At 40.6% G+C, this 18,177-nt stretch overlaps 1 protein-coding gene and 1 long non-coding RNA gene across 24 annotated transcripts in view; one reads left to right on the top strand and one right to left on the bottom strand.

Annotated features, from left to right (window-relative positions):
* LOC146806014 (uncharacterized) overlaps positions 1 to 18,177 on the bottom strand; it is a 664,408-nt gene that overhangs the window by 62,244 nt on the left and 583,987 nt on the right. For 4 of the 5 annotated variants that reach the window (XR_014967970.1, XR_014967974.1, XR_014967971.1 and 1 more), the window contains one exon: positions 15,420 to 15,451. This is a non-coding gene — a long non-coding RNA (uncharacterized LOC146806014). Of the gene's footprint in view, positions 1 to 15,419; positions 15,463 to 18,177 lie in introns of all 5 variants that reach the window. The other variant, XR_014967972.1, reaches the window with a different exon arrangement.
* LOC146806015 (uncharacterized) overlaps positions 1 to 18,177 on the top strand; it is a 141,052-nt gene that overhangs the window by 83,852 nt on the left and 39,023 nt on the right. For 4 of the 19 annotated variants that reach the window (XR_014967967.1, XR_014967957.1, XR_014967955.1 and 1 more), the window contains one exon: positions 4,909 to 4,973. The exons of 13 other annotated variants lie outside the window; for them this stretch is intronic. Coding sequence is in view for 2 of the 6 variants with exons in the window: in XM_085623350.1 (XP_085479476.1) it covers positions 4,909 to 4,937 (29 nt within the window). In the remaining 4 variants the exon portion in view is untranslated. Of the gene's footprint in view, positions 1 to 4,908; positions 4,974 to 5,501; positions 5,867 to 18,177 lie in introns of those variants that run through there. 2 more of the 19 variants (XR_014967969.1, XM_085623348.1) reach the window with 1 other exon arrangement.

Raw genomic sequence — 18,177 nt, 5'->3', positions numbered from 1 at the left:
GATAGTTACAGATAATGGTCCTCAATTTACCTCACAGGATTTCGAGAAATTTCTTGTCAGGTGGGGCACCAAACATATAACAACACCTGTTTATCATCCTAGGGGCAACGGTCTTGTGGAACGCTTCAACAGGGTGTTGGTGGAGTGCATTCATCTAGCCTGTATGAGTGGTGGCTGTTGGAAGCAACACATAAAGGACATGTTGTGGTCGTATCACACTACCCCTCATTCTGTAAACAAAGAGACACCTTTTTCCTTACTCAAGGGTAGAGTACCATGTTCTGTAGCTGTACCAGCTTGGATGAATAAAGCTGGTAAACATGAAACTGATTTAAAAAAAGTACAACATAGGGTAATCAAATACCAAATAGCTTATTGTCATAGACATAACAAGAATATTGTAAAACACAAACGCTTGTTCACGCAGGGAATGTTTGTAAGAGTATATGTGGGTGACAAATCTAGGAAGGGGTGTTCAAAATGGTCCTTTCCCAAGAAGGTAGTACTAGTTAAGGGAAACAGTTTAAAGTTATCAGACGGTAATTGGTGGAACACGAGAAAAGTGTCGCCATGCTCTGACACTGAAGCTGCTGCATCATCCAATGCCCAGCATGACGCTGGCAAACGCAAGCCTATGTCTGATACAAAGGATGTACCTGCGTCCAGTGTTAGAATTGGTTCTGGACGCATACGCGTAATGCCAAAAAAATATGATGACTATGTATGTTCTTAATTATATGTTTTTTTTCTGTTAAAATGTTCTTGGAAGGGGAGATGTGTTTGATTCTCCAATCTAATTAAAGTTTTGTACTTGTACATTTTATAAGATGCATTGGAACACTGGCTGCTCCCTAGCAACCTGTTGTCTATGAGCCTGCTATTGGAATGTAGAGGGCAGAGAGGGAGAGCAGTTGCAGAGGAAGGTGGCTAGTGTTTCCAGGGGTCATTCCTGTCATCTCATTAAACCATCTTTCAATCTCCTTATGTGTCCTGCCTCTTCAAAAAGTACAGCACAGAGACCGCATTAATCAAAACTACAGATGAGTTAAGAACCATCTTGGATGAGGGAGGCAGGCAGCCCTCATTCTTCTTTACTTAGCGGCGGCCTTCGATACAGTGGATCATTCCACTTTGATCCTTCGCCTTAAACACCTTGGCATCAATAACAAAGCTCTTGCCTTGCTATGGTCCTTCCTGACGGGCAGAGAATATTCATTGATGTTGGACAACGTCGCATCCAGACTATTCTCTCTTCCTTGTGGGGTCTCTCAAAGGTCCTCACTCGGCCCTTTACTTTTTAACATCTACGTCACTGAATTAACATCCCTTATCAGCTTCTTTTGCTTCTCACCCATGTCTTACACTGATGACACACAAATTGTATTGTCTGCCTCCAACAACCTTAACCACACTAACCTCCAACTTCACAACTGCATGAGAGCTATCACCAATTGGATGGGCAAACATTGCCTTAAATTGAACTCGGACAAAACTGAGGTCATCCTCTTTGGTAATAATCCACAATTCTGGAATCCCACTTGCTGGCCCACAGAACTAGGAACACCCCCATCCCCAGCACAAAAAGCATAAAACCTTAGAATCTTAATAAGTTACATTTTAGTGAACACATCAATTCAGTCATTTCCTCAAGCTTCAACACCCTCAGAATCACCAGGAAAATCAGTCCCCTTATTCCCTCCAACTCAGAAAACAGTAATCACCTTGATAATTCTTACAAAACTGGATTACTCCAATGGACTGTGCCTAAATCTCCAAAAGCAACATCTGAATTAACTGTACAGAATACAGCTGTTAGACTCCTCATTGGCCTTCTGAAATTCCAGTCAGTCTCCCAAGCCATTAAAGGACTCCACTGGTTATATTTAAGCAATCAAATTACATTTAAAGCATTCTGTCTTACCTGCAAAGCTCTCCACAACTACAGCCCTGATCATCTTAAATAATCCCTAGCGTGGTATGAACCCAGTGGGGACCTGTGATCCAAACACTCTCTGAAGGTCACCAGCACCAGATTCATAAGACTTAATCGGGGTGGTAGTTACTTTGCCCTATAAGCCCCTAACCGCTGGAATGCATTACCTTTTAACTTCAGAGTTGCTCCCTCCTTAGTAACCTTCAGAAAAGTGCTGTAAACCTGGCTGTTTAACAACTAGTATTGAGTATCCTTCTCCGTGTTTGTTATGCTGAGTCAGTGCCAAGACACCCCTGGGTATACGTGTGCTTTAAGAAATGTATTAAGATAACATACATGGTATTCCTAACCATAAAAAAATGGGTGCAAGAGATACACAACTTTCCAACTAAGACCTCACCAAAGAGAAGCAAAATGCAGCACTTGCAGCAGGTGAGTGGGTGTGTGATGTGTGTGTGAGGTGTGTGTGTGAGGTGTTGAAGTAGAGGAAGTGAAATGAAGTATGTTCAGGAGAGAGTGAAAAAATGGTGCACAAGAAGTGATGACGTGTGATATATTCATACTGAAGATTTCAGAAAGCTGTGGGGACAAAAAATATATATGTGAAGGGCAGATATTTTCATGTGACTATGTGTGTGAGTAACTCTATGGATGAGTGGCATTGTGTAACAGGATGCATAGGTGTATGAGCACATATGATGAGTGAGTACATGTATGAGTGACTGTATAGGACTGTTGGTGAATGAGTGGATGTGTATGTGGATCTTAGAATTACTGAATAGGTTGTTGTAACTGGTATTGGAATGTCCATTGTTTTGACAATTTTTGTTTCTATTTTTGAATGTGTGTATCAAAGGTTTTATTAGGGGGAGAGGAGATCTGCCACTCTATCACAAGGATGATGTCATCAGTGATGTCATCAGTGATGTCATTTGAGATGTCATCAGTGATGTCATGAGTGATGTCACTGACCACGTCATGAGTGATGTAATATGTGACATCATCAGCAGTGCATTGAGGGCGCGCGAGTTATAGTTAGCTGACCTAACTATAACGCGGGAATTTCAATGGTTTTGTACGAGTGAAAAGTCCAGCTAACTATAACGCCCCTGAAACCTATGGTTTTTTCAGTGAATGTTTAAGGTTTTTTAAATGCTAATTCCTAACTATAACGTGCCTGAAACCTATGTTTTTTCAGTGAATATATATATATACATATATATGCATAGAATGCAGCAGCCCCCCTACTATCATTAAAAAATTAACAGTAGGTCTTTTGGGTCATTGAATCCATGATCCCAGGAGAGCTTCCATATTTTATTAAAGCACTCTGGTCTGGAAATGTATGCTTTTCAGCTGGAGAGCGGGACCCTTTATGGTTGGCCTTAATGCCTCATTTTATGCACTTGAAAGTATTAAAGAAACACCCAAACACATGTTAATGATTTGTTTGGTTGAAAATGCTTTATTTAAAATATTTTTGTTACAGTTGTTATTAAGCACTACCATGTGTATATTTATAAAGAACACATTGGATTATGGTATTGATGAACTAAAGTGTTTTTTTTTACAAAGGCAATACGTCTGCTTTATGTATGTTGTTGTGCTGACCCACTGATAAAGCCAATACACCTGTCCTGTATATTTTGCTTTTCTAAGACTTTGACCCTTTGCCATAGCCAGTAGCTCACCAGTAGCTGTGCCAAAACGTCAGAAATTTATAAAAAAAAACAAAAGTTAAAGGTTGTATATGGTAATGAAGTTTGTGGGTATTCGTCAACACATAAGCTACAGGTGGCCAAAAATAGTTTTGTGATGGATTCTGACGGTTCCTCAAAGCACTCCCTCTTTTGCAGTACACAAAGAGCTTGGTGTCAACCTCTTAGCTGACAGGCGGTAGTTAAGCCTCTGCTGTAGTGGGTAAAGTTATGGTCCAGGGAGGATAAGGATTTAAATCGCCTGATCATATCAGACTGTCTGTCACTAGAGCATGCTTTTAAAAGCCTCTGGTTACGGCACGTCAATGAGTCTCTTTTTGCTCTAGGTAGCCTGATATTTTTCTTTAATGAGATTCAGTAAAGCCTCAGGATCTTAATACGGTAAAAGAATTGTTCTTTAAACATACCTCTGCCCACCGTGAAAACACTGAGCTTCTGAAACCAACAGTGAGGATGCACGCCTTGTTAAAGTCAGTTCAGGGTAGGGAAAGCTATCTCCCCACCCTTACAAGCGCAACCGATTTTTAGTCACCCATTTTAGGTTCATTCTGCTTCACCACCTCTTGGCATCCCCATCTGGTTTTGATCCCCCAAGTGTTAGAGGACCCAGTGGCTCGAGTCTAGGTCTCAATAGGACATATTACCTTTTGTCCTTTTATTTAAATATTTTAGCTACCTAAGAAGGCAGTTTCTTCGTCCCCTTTTAAAGTTCATGAAGTTTAGGAAAGCCAGAGTGGCGCTTATATACTTGCAGTTCTTGCCTATTGATAATGATACATTTTATTGCATGATTGATAAAAATCTTACAATTGGAACAATCTTTAAAAAAACACACCAGTTACGATTTAACAAACAAATGATTCTCAAATTCCTAATAGTCTCAAAGTAATTTTCTCACAAGGTCCCGGAATATAATTTAGAAACATTACATCAGTCCATCATTTTTCCAAGGCTTAATATGGATTTCATTGCTTATGTGCAAATTCATTAATATGGTACAAAATTGTATCCCTAATTATTCTGAACTTCCAGATTTACTGGGGTCAGCTCACAAGCATCCAGTTTCTTTTTTGCAAGTATCAAACATTTTCAAAAATTGGCTTTCATTTTAACATCCGTTAGTCTAAAACAAACTACCATAGCGTTTCTACATGTACAAACACCTCTGTCAATGAAGCAGTTTTTCAGATATCGTTTTCTTCCCGCCATCATGACTGCACATAAACAAACCAAATGAATAATACTTTCATCCCATAGCTTGCATAGTCTGCAGGGAGTCGGCATAGCTGGTCTCAGCCAAGGCATTGCACGTTTTAAGCATGGTAAGTTGATGAATCTTGCCTTCATAAATATATTCTTGGTTTGTACTGACCATGGTATTTCTAAATACGGTTGTACCGTAAGTATTGTATATTCCTGCACCAACATCCATGCATGAGATTGATGGAGCAGGTAGCACAAAATTGTGTATACCTCCTCTATTCTTGCATGAAAATACTAATTATATAATCTATTAACTATAATATTATTAAATGAATGTTGCATGTGTATTAATCAATATTATTAATTTGGAACTACACGTGGGATTTGCATTTTGCATGGCTCAATAACCTTTATAACTAAAATCTGTATACATATTAACAATAGTATAAGTGGTCATAGAATACTGCATGATATATGTTGCTTTGTGATGTTGCACCATCTAGGAGGATCGAAAAAGGTGAATATAATTCCTTTAAATGTCGCTAAATGCTAGATAAATACAAGCACATAGAGGGATAAGCAAGGGGTTAACATTAGATTCACTGTTTCTATGTATTAATTACTCTTTTGTGTTTGTTTTGCTTAAGTTGGCATTTGGGTCTAAATCAAATATGGCCACTGTCACCACACGTCGAAGTGGCCACTGTCTCATGAGGTGCGGAATGAGCTACGCATGTGCCACAAATCTCCTAAACCTCGTAACGACCTTTGCACAGTGTGTCCCCGAACAAGGCTACGAAACGGGACGTTTGCCAATACAGAAGAACAATCAACTGGAACCGGAAGTAAACCGGAACAAGCCGACTCTTCGTTAACCAATGACCTCACCCCTCAAATTGTACTGAAAATTTGGTATAATAAGTCGGACGATCTCAACCAGCCAATCACAACTGTTTTAAAACTTAAAATGTATCTTCTTTTACCTCATTGTATTATAAAAGAGTAGAATAGAGAGACAGGGTCGGTCGTTCTTCTTCATGATGATTCATCACTCCTAAACCTTTGAGGGTCTGGATGCTGCCTGATCGTCGGATTCATGTCAGTCAACATTCGAATCAATCGAAATCAGGAAGTGTCAGCCGCCATTTTGTGTGTTTTGTGTGTGACAGTGAAAAAGAAAGGTGGAGAACGGGAAAAGGGGGCAGGGTAGAGAGTTCCTGACCCCCTAGCCTTTGTCAGGGGGTCCCTGAAGGACCCCGAAGGGTGAAAAAATCATTTTTTTTTTTTTTCAAAAACTCACGGGGTGCGCGCACGGTGCGCGCACGGCAGAAAAATATCATAAAAAAAATAGAAATAAAAATCAAGTCTAAGTGTTTAGATGTTAGGTGGCTCTAAAAAGAGCTGTTGTGTTTATTGAGGAACAGAGGAACAAAAAACAAAAAAATGAAAAAAATTAAGGGGTGGAGCATGTGTGCTGCTGTATCTTCGTCTCTATTAGGTTAATGCTGGTGTCACCATAAGAGAGAAGAGCATTGCGCAGATTGCACCGTATATGAACCCTCTTGAACAGAGGGTGCATATCCAGAGGAAGAGAAGCAGGTGAAGCTGCGCCCACAGATGAAGTGCTCGGCTGAGCTGCCGATGATGTGCTCGGCTGAGCTGCTGCGGATGTGCTCGGCTGAGCTGCTGGAGGGTTGTCTCTAGCAGCTCGAGCAGACTCCTGAGCAAAAGCCACAGGATGTACTCCTTTAACGTGCCTTATCGTAGAGAAAATACTAAGAGTATTTTTTTTTAGGATCTCCTCTTGATAAGACCACTCCACAAACAGTGCAGGTGACTTTAGGAGCATTCACTTTCTTCTGGCCCTCTGGATAAGTAAAACATTTCCAAATAAATGAGTCCTTCTGTTACCTCTGCCTTGGTGGCACAAAGGTCTCCTCCTCACTCCCAGAAGATGAGTGCTGCTCTGCCATTTTCAAGTACTGGAGTACTGGAAAAGCTGCTCAGCTCCTTCTCCCAGGAAATCAGAAGAAATAATGAGGGGAGTGGGTGTGGTGTTGGAAGATTCTGGAACTGAAACTACTATGAACCAATGAAAAGTGTTGTTTCGTAATCACATGACTTGCCGTGCGCGCACGGAGTACGCGCGCATGCTCGTACGGAGCACACGCGCATGCGCGCATCGAGCACGCGCGCATGCGTACGGAGCACGCGCGCACGGAGCACGCGCGCACGGAGCACGCACGACGTACGCATGCGCACACGGAGCACGTATTTCAATGAATATATATATGTATATATGTATGTATGTATGTATGTATATATATATATATATTCACTGAAAAAACCATAGGTTTCACACATGTTATAGTTAGCTGGAGATATTACTGATAAAAAACCAATGAAATTCCCCCGTTATAGTTACTGTAGGCAACTATAACTCACGCGACCGCAATCCTCTGCTGATGCTAATACTGCATTTAGACACTTATTTGCCCATGTCTTCTTCCATTAAATTTTAGCTATACATATATTACAAATATTTTTTTTTCATAAAGACACATATGTCATCAGCAGAGGATTACGGTCGCGTGAGTTATAGTTGCCTACAGTAACTATAACGGGGGAATTTCATTGTTTTTTTATCAGTAAAATGTCCAGCTAACTATAACATGTGTGAAACCTATGGTTTTTTCAGTGAATTTGCAAGGTTTTTTAAATGCTAATTCCTAACTATAACGTGTGTGAAACCTGTGGTTTTTTCAGTGAATTTGTACGGTTTTTTAAATGCTAAGTTACTTTACGCCATTTGTGGCGTGCGCGCCCACTTACCGCACTTTGTGATGTTGCACCATCTAGGAGGATCGAAAAAGGTGAATATAATTCCTTTAAATGTCGCTAAATGCTAGATAAATACAAGCACATAGAGGGATAAGCAAGGGGTTAACATTAGATTCACTGTTTCTATGTATTAATTACTCTTTTGTGTTTGTTTTGCTTAAGTTGGCATTTGGGTCTAAATCAAATATGGCCACTGTCACCACACGTCGAAGTGGCCACTGTCTCATGAGGTGCGGAATGAGCTACGCATGTGCCACAAATCTCCTAAACCTCGTAACGACCTTTGCACAGTGTGTCCCCGAACAAGGCTACGAAACGGGACGTTTGCCAATACAGAAGAACAATCAACTGGAACCGGAAGTAAACCGGAACAAGCCGACTCTTCGTTAACCAATGACCTCACCCCTCAAATTGTACTGAAAATTTGGTATAATAAGTCGGACGATCTCAACCAGCCAATCACAACTGTTTTAAAACTTAAAATGTATCTTCTTTTACCTCATTGTATTATAAAAGAGTAGAATAGAGAGACAGGGTCGGTTGTTCTTCTTCATGATGATTCATCACTCCTAAACCTTTGAGGGTCTGGATGCTGCCTGATCGTCGGATTCATGTCAGTCAACATTCGAATCAATCGAAATCAGGAAGTGTCAGCCGCCATTTTGTGTGTTTTGTGTGTGACAGTGAAAAAGAAAGGTGGAGAACGGGAAAAGGGGGCAGGGTAGAGAGTTCCTGACCCCCTAGCCTTTGTCAGGGGGTCCCTGAAGGACCCCGAAGGGTGAAAAAATCATTTTTTTTTTTTTTCAAAAACTCACGGGGTGCGCGCACGGTGCGCGCACGGCAGAAAAATATCATAAAAAAAATAGAAATAAAAATCAAGTCTAAGTGTTTAGATGTTAGGTGGCTCTAAAAAGAGCTGTTGTGTTTATTGAGGAACAGAGGAACAAAAAACAAAAAAATGAAAAAAATTAAGGGGTGGAGCATGTGTGCTGCTGTATCTTCGTCTCTATTAGGTTAATGCTGGTGTCACCATAAGAGAGAAGAGCATTGCGCAGATTGCACCGTATATGAACCCTCTTGAACAGAGGGTGCATATCCAGAGGAAGAGAAGCAGGTGAAGCTGCGCCCACAGATGAAGTGCTCGGCTGAGCTGCCGATGATGTGCTCGGCTGAGCTGCTGCGGATGTGCTCGGCTGAGCTGCTGGAGGGTTGTCTCTAGCAGCTCGAGCAGACTCCTGAGCAAAAGCCACAGGATGTACTCCTTTAACGTGCCTTATCGTAGAGAAAATACTAAGAGTATTTTTTTTTAGGATCTCCTCTTGATAAGACCACTCCACAAACAGTGCAGGTGACTTTAGGAGCATTCACTTTCTTCTGGCCCTCTGGATAAGTAAAACATTTCCAAATAAATGAGTCCTTCTGTTTCCTCTGCCTTGGTGGCACAAAGGTCTCCTCCTCACTCCCAGAAGATGAGTGCTGCTCTGCCATTTTCAAGTACTGGAGTACTGGAAAAGCTGCTCAGCTCCTTCTCCCAGGAAATCAGAAGAAATAATGAGGGGAGTGGGTGTGGTGTTGGAAGATTCTGGAACTGAAACTACTATGAACCAATGAAAAGTGTTGTTTCGTAATCACATGACTTGCCGTGCGCGCACGGAGTACGCGCGCATGCTCGTACGGAGCACACGCGCATGCGCGCATCGAGCACGCGCGCATGCGTACGGAGCACGCGCGCACGGAGCACGCGCGCACGGAGCACGCACGACGTACGCATGCGCACACGGAGCACGTATTTCAATGAATATATATATGTATATATGTATGTATGTATGTATGTATATATATATATATATTCACTGAAAAAACCATAGGTTTCACACATGTTATAGTTAGCTGGAGATATTACTGATAAAAAACCAATGAAATTCCCCCGTTATAGTTACTGTAGGCAACTATAACTCACGCGACCGCAATCCTCTGCTGATGCTAATACTGCATTTAGACACTTATTTGCCCATGTCTTCTTCCATTAAATTTTAGCTATACATATATTACAAATATTTTTTTTTCATAAAGACACATATGTCATCAGCAGAGGATTACGGTCGCGTGAGTTATAGTTGCCTACAGTAACTATAACGGGGGAATTTCATTGTTTTTTTATCAGTAAAATGTCCAGCTAACTATAACATGTGTGAAACCTATGGTTTTTTCAGTGAATTTGCAAGGTTTTTTAAATGCTAATTCCTAACTATAACGTGTGTGAAACCTGTGGTTTTTTCAGTGAATTTGTACGGTTTTTTAAATGCTAAGTTACTTTACGCCATTTGTGGCGTGCGCGCCCACTTACCGCAGTTCGTTCCGTGCGCGCACAGTGCGCTTCGCGCACCGTCTGCGCACAGTGAGCAAGCGGTGCGCTTCGCGCACCGTGTGCCCACGTTACGCTACATGGGCCATGAACGCACGATGCGCTTCGCGCACCGTGCACACATGGAGGAAATATGTTGAGCATCGCTGTGTTAGGTAAAATATATGTTAGTTTTAGCACTAATAAGCCATGCACAAAAGGTGCCCTTCGGGCACCTTTTGCACACGGGGTTGGGAAAAATGTGGATATTTTTATTTTTATTTTTTATATTTTTTCCCGTACGCGTACGGTAAGCGTAATCGGCGAATTTTTCGAAAAAATTAAAATTGCCTTTTTTCCCTTGGGGGATCATTGGGGACTCCCTGGAAATGGCTATGTGCTTGGGAGCTGTCTAAACAGCCCCTTTACATGTTTTGGGGCTTTGTTTTTCAACCCCCTGTCAGAGTGCGAGAGAGAAAATGGCGGCCGCCGCTTCCTGGTTTCGACCGATTCGAATGTTTACTAAGATCTAACAGCCAATCATAATCGCGCTCGCGCACGCCACCGTACGCGTACGGTAAGCGCACCGTAAGCGCACCGTAAGCTGGCTCAGATATATATATTGATTTAAAGGCTATTTTCTCAGAATCTACTGAACAGATTTACACCAAACCTACAAAAGGCACTTCCTTGACCTGAGGACTACCTCTCTGCCAAATTTCAAGTAATTCTGTTCAGCCGTCCGGGCTGTAGCTGTGTCTAAAGTTCCTATGGAAAAATGCATGGGAAAAACGCGTTTTGGGACCCCCCTTTTATCTCGGCCCCCGCTTGACGAATCCCCCCGAGACTTTCAGGGTAGGAGCGGAGCGTAGCGCCCCACCTATTTTGAAAAATTCGCGAGGATTCGTCAACCGGCGCCAAAGTTATTCAAAATAGAATGTTGCGGATTTCCTATGGAAACGTGGTCCTAACTATAACTACCTACTGGCGACCGCCAGTAGGTAATATATATATATATATATATATATACATATTCACTGAAAAAACCATAGGTTTCAGGGACGTTATAGTTAAGTGGACATTTCACCATTTCACTCTTACAAAACCATAGAAATTCCACCATTATAGTTAGTTCAGCTAACTATAACTCGCACACTCGCAATGCACTGCTCATGACGTCACATATTACATCATTCATGACATGGCCAGTGACATCACTGATGACATCTTAAGTAACATTGCTGATGACATCATCCAGTGACTGTGTGTTTCTGTAAAGTTTAAATATGTAAAGTTTAAAATATGTTTTATATTTATGTATATATGCCAAGGTGTATTGAAGAATGAGAATGAGTGAGTGTATAAGTGTTTGAATGGATGGTTTAGTAAGTGCATGACTGTCTGTATAAGTGAGTAATTAAAAGAGTCTTAGTGAATTAATGAGTTAGTCACTAAACTATGTAAATGTCTGTATCAGTCTGTCAGTTGGTGTGTAAGCAGTTGCATGGGTTGGTGAGTAGCTAAATGAGTGTCTATATGGGTTATTGATTGGTTGTCTGAGTATCTGTATGGGTGTCACAGTGTCTATGTGGGTGGGTGGGGGTGTGTGACTCCATGCATGGATATATAAGTGGGTGATTCAGTCGGTGTATGGGTTGAAGAGTGCATCTGTGAAGGGCGGTATGGATGGGTGAGTGTATGTATGGTTGTTTAAGTGAGTGAATGGATGTCTCAGTGGTACATGTGTGAGTAACTACATATGTGAAAAGCAGTATATATGAGTGACGGAGTATAATAAATGAACTATATGTGAGAGTGAGTGATTGTGAGAGTGGCTGTATGGATGAGTGTGTGGTTGTATCAGTGATTGTATGAGAGAGTAAGTATGTGTTTGTGTCTGTATGAATAAGTGAGCTTGTTTTTTAATAACTGTATAGGTGCGTGAATGGATGTGTGATTTATCTTTTGCATGACTGACTAGGTGTGTGAGTAACGCTATGGATGAGTGGTGGTATGTGAGTGTCTGTATAGGTGTATGAGTACATATGATATTGCTGTTTTAATGAGTAACTGCGTGTATGAGTGACTGTATGGGTGAATGAGTGGATGTGTGTGAAGACCTAGGAATCAGTGAGTGGGTATGTAGTAACTGGTATTGGTGTGTCTATGGTTTCAAGAAATGGTAGTCTGTATTTTAGAGTATGTGTATCAAAGGTTATATTAGGGTGTGAGGAGGTGCTTCAGATAATCACATGGATGATGTCACCAGTGATGTCATCAGTGATGTCATTTGAGATGTCATCAATGATGTCATTGACCATGTCATGAATGATGTAATATGCGACTTCATGAGCAGTGCATTGCGGGTGCGCGAGTTATAGTTAGGTGAGCTAACTATAACAGTGGAATTTCTATGGTTTTGTAAGAGTGAAATGTCCAGCTAACTATAATGTCCCTGAAACCTATGTTTTTTTCAGTGAATATATATATATATATATATATATATATATATATATATATATATATATATATTATCTACTGGCGGTCGCCAGTAGAAAGTTATAGTTAGGAACTATTATCCATAGGAAATCAACAACATTCTATTGGGAATATCTTTGGCGCCGGTAGACGAATCTTCGCGAACTTTTCCGAACTTTTGGCCAGCTCCGCTCCGCTCCTATTCTGAAAATTTCACGGTGATTCGTCAAGCGGGGGCCGAGAAAAAAGGGGGGTCCCAAAATGCATTTTCCCCCTGCATTTTCCCTAGGACCTGTTGACGCAGCTACAGCCCGAACTGCTGAACGGAATTACACCAAATTTGGCAAAGAGATAGTCCTCAGTTCAGACTTGTGCCTTTTGCTTAAATGGTGTAAATCCGTTCAGTAGTTCCTGAGAAAATTAGGGTAAAAAAGTTAGTGATATCTGGGTGCAGCCTAACCACACATCTCATCGTGAGATCTGATTGGCTGTCAGTACTTCATCCAAGAAGTGTTGGCAGCCATCGTGGGACCAATATACATGATAGCACCTCATTAAAAAGTATTGCAGTTAATAGAAGGTTTTAAGACTTTAGTTACATTATAAATCATTTGTTGATGGTACCATACTCATTTTATGAATTGTGGTGTGTTCTAAGGTGATTTTACCATGTGAAAAAGCCTTCTGCTGGGATATCATGAATCATGTTTGAGAGAAAACTATTTTCTTATGCTTTTCCCACAGAGGTTTAGAAGGTGATCTATAAGCTAAACCGAGAGCATATTTTCTGTAAATTCACATTATCTTTCTCAGTCATGTGAGAATGAAGTCTGACATTCTCAGTAAAACATGTTCATCCAACAAGGGCAGAGACTGTCAGTTGATTCCTTTGTGTTCTACTGCAGCTTCCCAGAGTGTTCTAAAGAACAACTAGAGCGCTAACAGTCCTACATATGACACACGTATGGCACACCTGAAGCCATCTTGATTGGAATAAAGTGGTAACTCTTAAAATATTTAATTTAAAAAGGAACAAAATGAGGGGGTTCATTTTGCCATAGAAAGTAAGATTAGTGCTGCAGAAAGAAAAATTAGGGCACATTTTGAGTGACTTCTCAAATCCCCTTCTATTTCATTAAAACATTCTTACATGCAGACTGAAACATGCACTTTCAATACCAGAAGCAGAATTCCCTGGTGAGCAGTATCTTTACTACAGTGATCTAATAAGCAACTAGAGTGCTAACATTCTGAATTCATGGCAAATGTGTGACACATCTGAATGCCTTCTTGATGGAATCAAAGTAAAAAACTGAAAGTATTTCCTACTGAGGAGACTGTAGTAAATGAGGAAATTAGGAAACTTCATAACAAATAAGTCTCCCAAAATGGCCACCAGAGACAAAAGAGCCCAAATGTAGCACAAATATCACCCAGATGTAGCCTAAGTATAGCCCAATGACCAGAATTTCCCAAAGTGTTCTAACGAACAACTAGAGCGCTAACAGTCTTACTTATGACAAAAATATGGCACACCTGAAGCCATCTTGATTGGAATACAGTGGTGACACTTAAAACATTTAATTTACAAAGGATCAAAATAAGGGGGTTCATTTTGCCATAGAAATTATGATTAGTGCTGCAGAAAGAAAAATAAGGGCACATTTTTACTTCTCAAATCCTCTTCTATTTAATAAACAAAATTCTGACATGCAGACTGAAACATGCACTTTGAATACCAGCAGCAGACATCCCTGGTGAGCAGTAGCTTTACTACAGTGATCTAATGAGCAACTAGAGTGCTAACATTCAGAATTTATGGCAAATGTGTGACACATCTGAATGTATTCTTGATGGAACCAAAGTAAAAAACTGAGATTATTTCCTACTGAGGAGACTGCAGTAAATGAGGAAATTAGGAAACTTCATAACAAATAAATCTCCTAAAATGGCAACCAGAAACAAAGGAGCCCAAATGTAGCCCAAATATCACCCAGATGTAGCCCAAGTATAGCCCAATGACAGAATGTCCCAGAGTGTTCTAACGAACAACTAGAGCGCTAACAGTCTTACTTATGAAAAAAGTATGGCACACCTGAAGCCATCTTGATTGGAATAAAGTGGTACCACTTAAAACATTTAATTTACAAAGGAACAAAATGAGGGGGTTCATTTTGCCATAGAAATTATGATTAGTGCTGCAGAAAGAAAAATAAGGGCACATTTTGACTTCTCAAATCCTCTTCTATTTCATAAACAAAATTCTGACATGCAGACTGAAACATACACTTTAAATACCAGCAGCAGACTTACCTGGTGAGCAGTAGCTTTACTACAGTGATCTAATGAGCAACTAGAGTGCTAACATTCAATATTTATGGCAAATGTGTGACACATCTGAATGCCTTCTTGATGGAACCAAAGTAAAAAACTGAAAGTATTTCCTACTGAGGAGACTGCAGTAAATGAGGAAATTAGGAAACTTCATAAGAAATAAATCTCCCAACATGGCCACCAGAGACAAAAGAGCCCAAATGTAAGCCAAATATCACCCAGATGTAGCCCACTTGTAGCCCAATGACAGAAGTGTGCAAAACACCTATTTTTAGTGTATTTGCAGTTTTATATAGTGCAGACTTGTCAGGTATTGGAGTGCTTTACATGAGCATTGGTTACATCACACAAGATCAAATTCATTTTGGTTGTAGACATGGGGAGATTAAGTGATTTGACCAGAATCACAGAATGTTGAGCTGAAGCAGAAACTCCAACCTAGTTCCCCAGTTGCAAAGTCTGCAGCTCTGGAAGGAACGTGGATTTCCTCAGGACCACGCACAGATAACAATAACATTATGTGTAACTGCAGCACCCCTGTCTGAGCAGGTGTGAAACATTTCCCTACCTCTTCTTCGTTCAGGCAGTCTTCTTTTCAACCTGAAATAAAGCTTTCCGTTAGTTTCATTTACAAACAGAGTTTGCTTTTATAAATGTAGAAGTAATAATAATCACTGTACAGTACAGACAATAATAAATCCACATGTTTCGCAAATGTACACCACACACATTCCTACATCAACAGTCACTCCATTACCAGTCCTTTTTTCCCAAATTATGCTGAGATGCATGAATGCTTCATGCATCATTTCATTGTGCATTACCTGAGAGGATGAGGTTTTACAAATGTGTATTTGCAGTTTCTTATGCACTATATGACATAATGTGGACTGAGTCGCAGCCCTGTGTCTTATTAAGTAAAAACAATGGGTGTGTGATTATGATGGTACATGATTGAGAGCTTTGCACTTAAGGCAGAATGCTGTGCCAGATTCTCACAGTACCTGTCAGTGAGTCCTAAAACCTTTCAGACTACATTCACCTCCAATTTTGGCCTACGTACAAATCACAGAGTGTTAAAAGATAGCCCAGCATGTCTGAACTCTTCGACAGCTCACTATGACTTGGGTAGCAGCACTCTAGTCAATCTTAGTGAATTCACCCCACTACGCCTCCAAAAGTTTTCAAGATCATCCAATCTATGAAATCCGGATCCCCCTACGACCCGTGCCCCCCCTCCATCCTCAAACAGATCCCTGTACCTATAGCTCCCTACCTGACCAACATCTTCAATGGGATGTTTGCTACAGGGATTTTTCCCACCATGTGGAAGAAGGCCTCTACCTTTCCATTTCTTAAGAAGCCCAATCTGGACCCAGAAAATCCAGTCAACTACCGTCCTATTTTCAGATTGCCCTTTCCAGCAAAGCTAATAAACACATTATAGATACTCAACTGATGCAATTTATCCAATCTAATCATCTATTGGATCTATTAACGAGGGGGTAATTGAGCCCATTGAGGCATCTGAATGGTTAAGCCCCATAGTTTTGGCCAGAAAACCCAACGGAAATATCAGAATGTGCATTGATTTGAGAGACTTGAATAACAATATCTGGATAAATCGTCACCCTCTTCCTCGTATTAATGAAATGTTAACAAGAGTAAAAGGAGGTACACACTTCAGCACGTTAGATTTATCCAATGCATACCATCAAGTGTTATTACATGAAGATTCGAGACATGTCACTTCGTTCATCACACCAGAGGGTGCTTTTCAATTCATTCGCATGCCATTTGGATTGGCATCGGCTTCGGCCGTATTTCAAAGAGTGATGCAATCTATTTTAGCAGGCCTAATGAATGTTTTAGTGTTTTAAGATGACGTATTAGTATGGCGGTGCGATAAGATCAATCATGATAACATTTTAGAACAGGTGCTCAAGAAACTCTCGATGGCTGGGCTCACCATTGCTTTAGAAAAATGTAAGTTTGGTGTAAGCGAGGTTGAGTATTTGGGCCACACATTGACATGCAATGGAGTTAAACCTAAACGGAGCTTAGTTGAAGCTATAGAGAGAGCATCTGCTCCTAGTGACAAAGACCAACTCAGGTCGTTTTTAGGTCTTGCTGAATTTTACTCAAAATTCGTACACCATTTCTACGAAAAAGTCCATGAATTAAGAAAATTGATGAAAAAAAATGCCAAATTCGAATGGTCTGAAGCATGTCAACAAAATTTTGAAGAAATTAAAACAGATATTTCCAAAGCTGTCACCTTAAAACCTTTTGATCCAGATGATAAAACCATAATTTCCACTGATGCCAGCAATCATGGTCTAGGTGCTGTTCATATTCAAGTGCACAAAGGAAACGAAAGAGTAGTGGCCTACGCTTCCCGTACTTTAAAGGGTGCAGAACATACATACTCCACCATTGAAAAGGAAGCTTTGGCATGCTGGTGGGGAATACAATACTTTCATACTTTTGTGTGGGGAACCAAATTTCAGTTACACACAGACCACAAACCTTTAGTGGACCTTTTTTCCACGGGGGCGGGCAAAGCTACATCTAGAATTGCTAAGTGGTTATATCGTCTTTAGGAATATACATTTGAGATCAAATATATTCCTGGTGCTAAAAACATATATGCGGATTGGTTACCATTAGATAATATACAAGACGAAGAAGATGATGAATGGATGGTAGCAGAGGTAAAATATGTTTGCAATGCCATCAGTGAAGAGGATTGGAAGGAGGCTCTTGATAAAGATAATGTGTTGACCAAAATCAAGAGTGTTTTAAATCGAGAACAGGGATGGAGATTGCATAAAGAATTGGAGCCATTCAGGTTAACTTGGCCTGAATTAAATGTTGTAGATGAGTTACTTAGGAGAGGGAGTAGGTTGGTGGTACCTGTGACATTAAGAGAAAAATTATTAAACACCATGCATGAAGGACATGGTGGAATGTCCGCCATGAAAAGGAGAGTTAGGGAGGATTTTTGGTGGCCTGGGATGGATATACAAATCGAACGATATGTTCGTGACTGCATAGCATGTGCATGCGGTGACAAGACCCATTCATCTCAGGAAACCACCATTGTCCCGTCATCTATACCCAAAAGTCCTTGGGACAGGTTGGCCATTGACATCTGTGGACCTTTTGATGTTTTAAATGTGACTGAAAGATTTGCCATAGTGATGGTTGATTATTGTTCTAAGTGGACAGAGGTAGCATTTGTAAGAGAAGTTAAGTCTAATAGCATTATTTCATTTTGTGAGGACATATTCAGAAGGGAAGGTTGTCCTGCTGAGATAGTTACA

Source organism: Triturus cristatus, chromosome 8 (genome assembly GCF_964204655.1).
Source record: "Triturus cristatus chromosome 8, aTriCri1.1, whole genome shotgun sequence".
Lineage (NCBI taxonomy): Eukaryota > Metazoa > Chordata > Amphibia > Caudata > Salamandridae > Triturus > Triturus cristatus.
The sequence above is the reverse complement of the archived record's forward strand: the minus strand, read 5'-3'. Positions and strand labels throughout refer to the sequence as shown.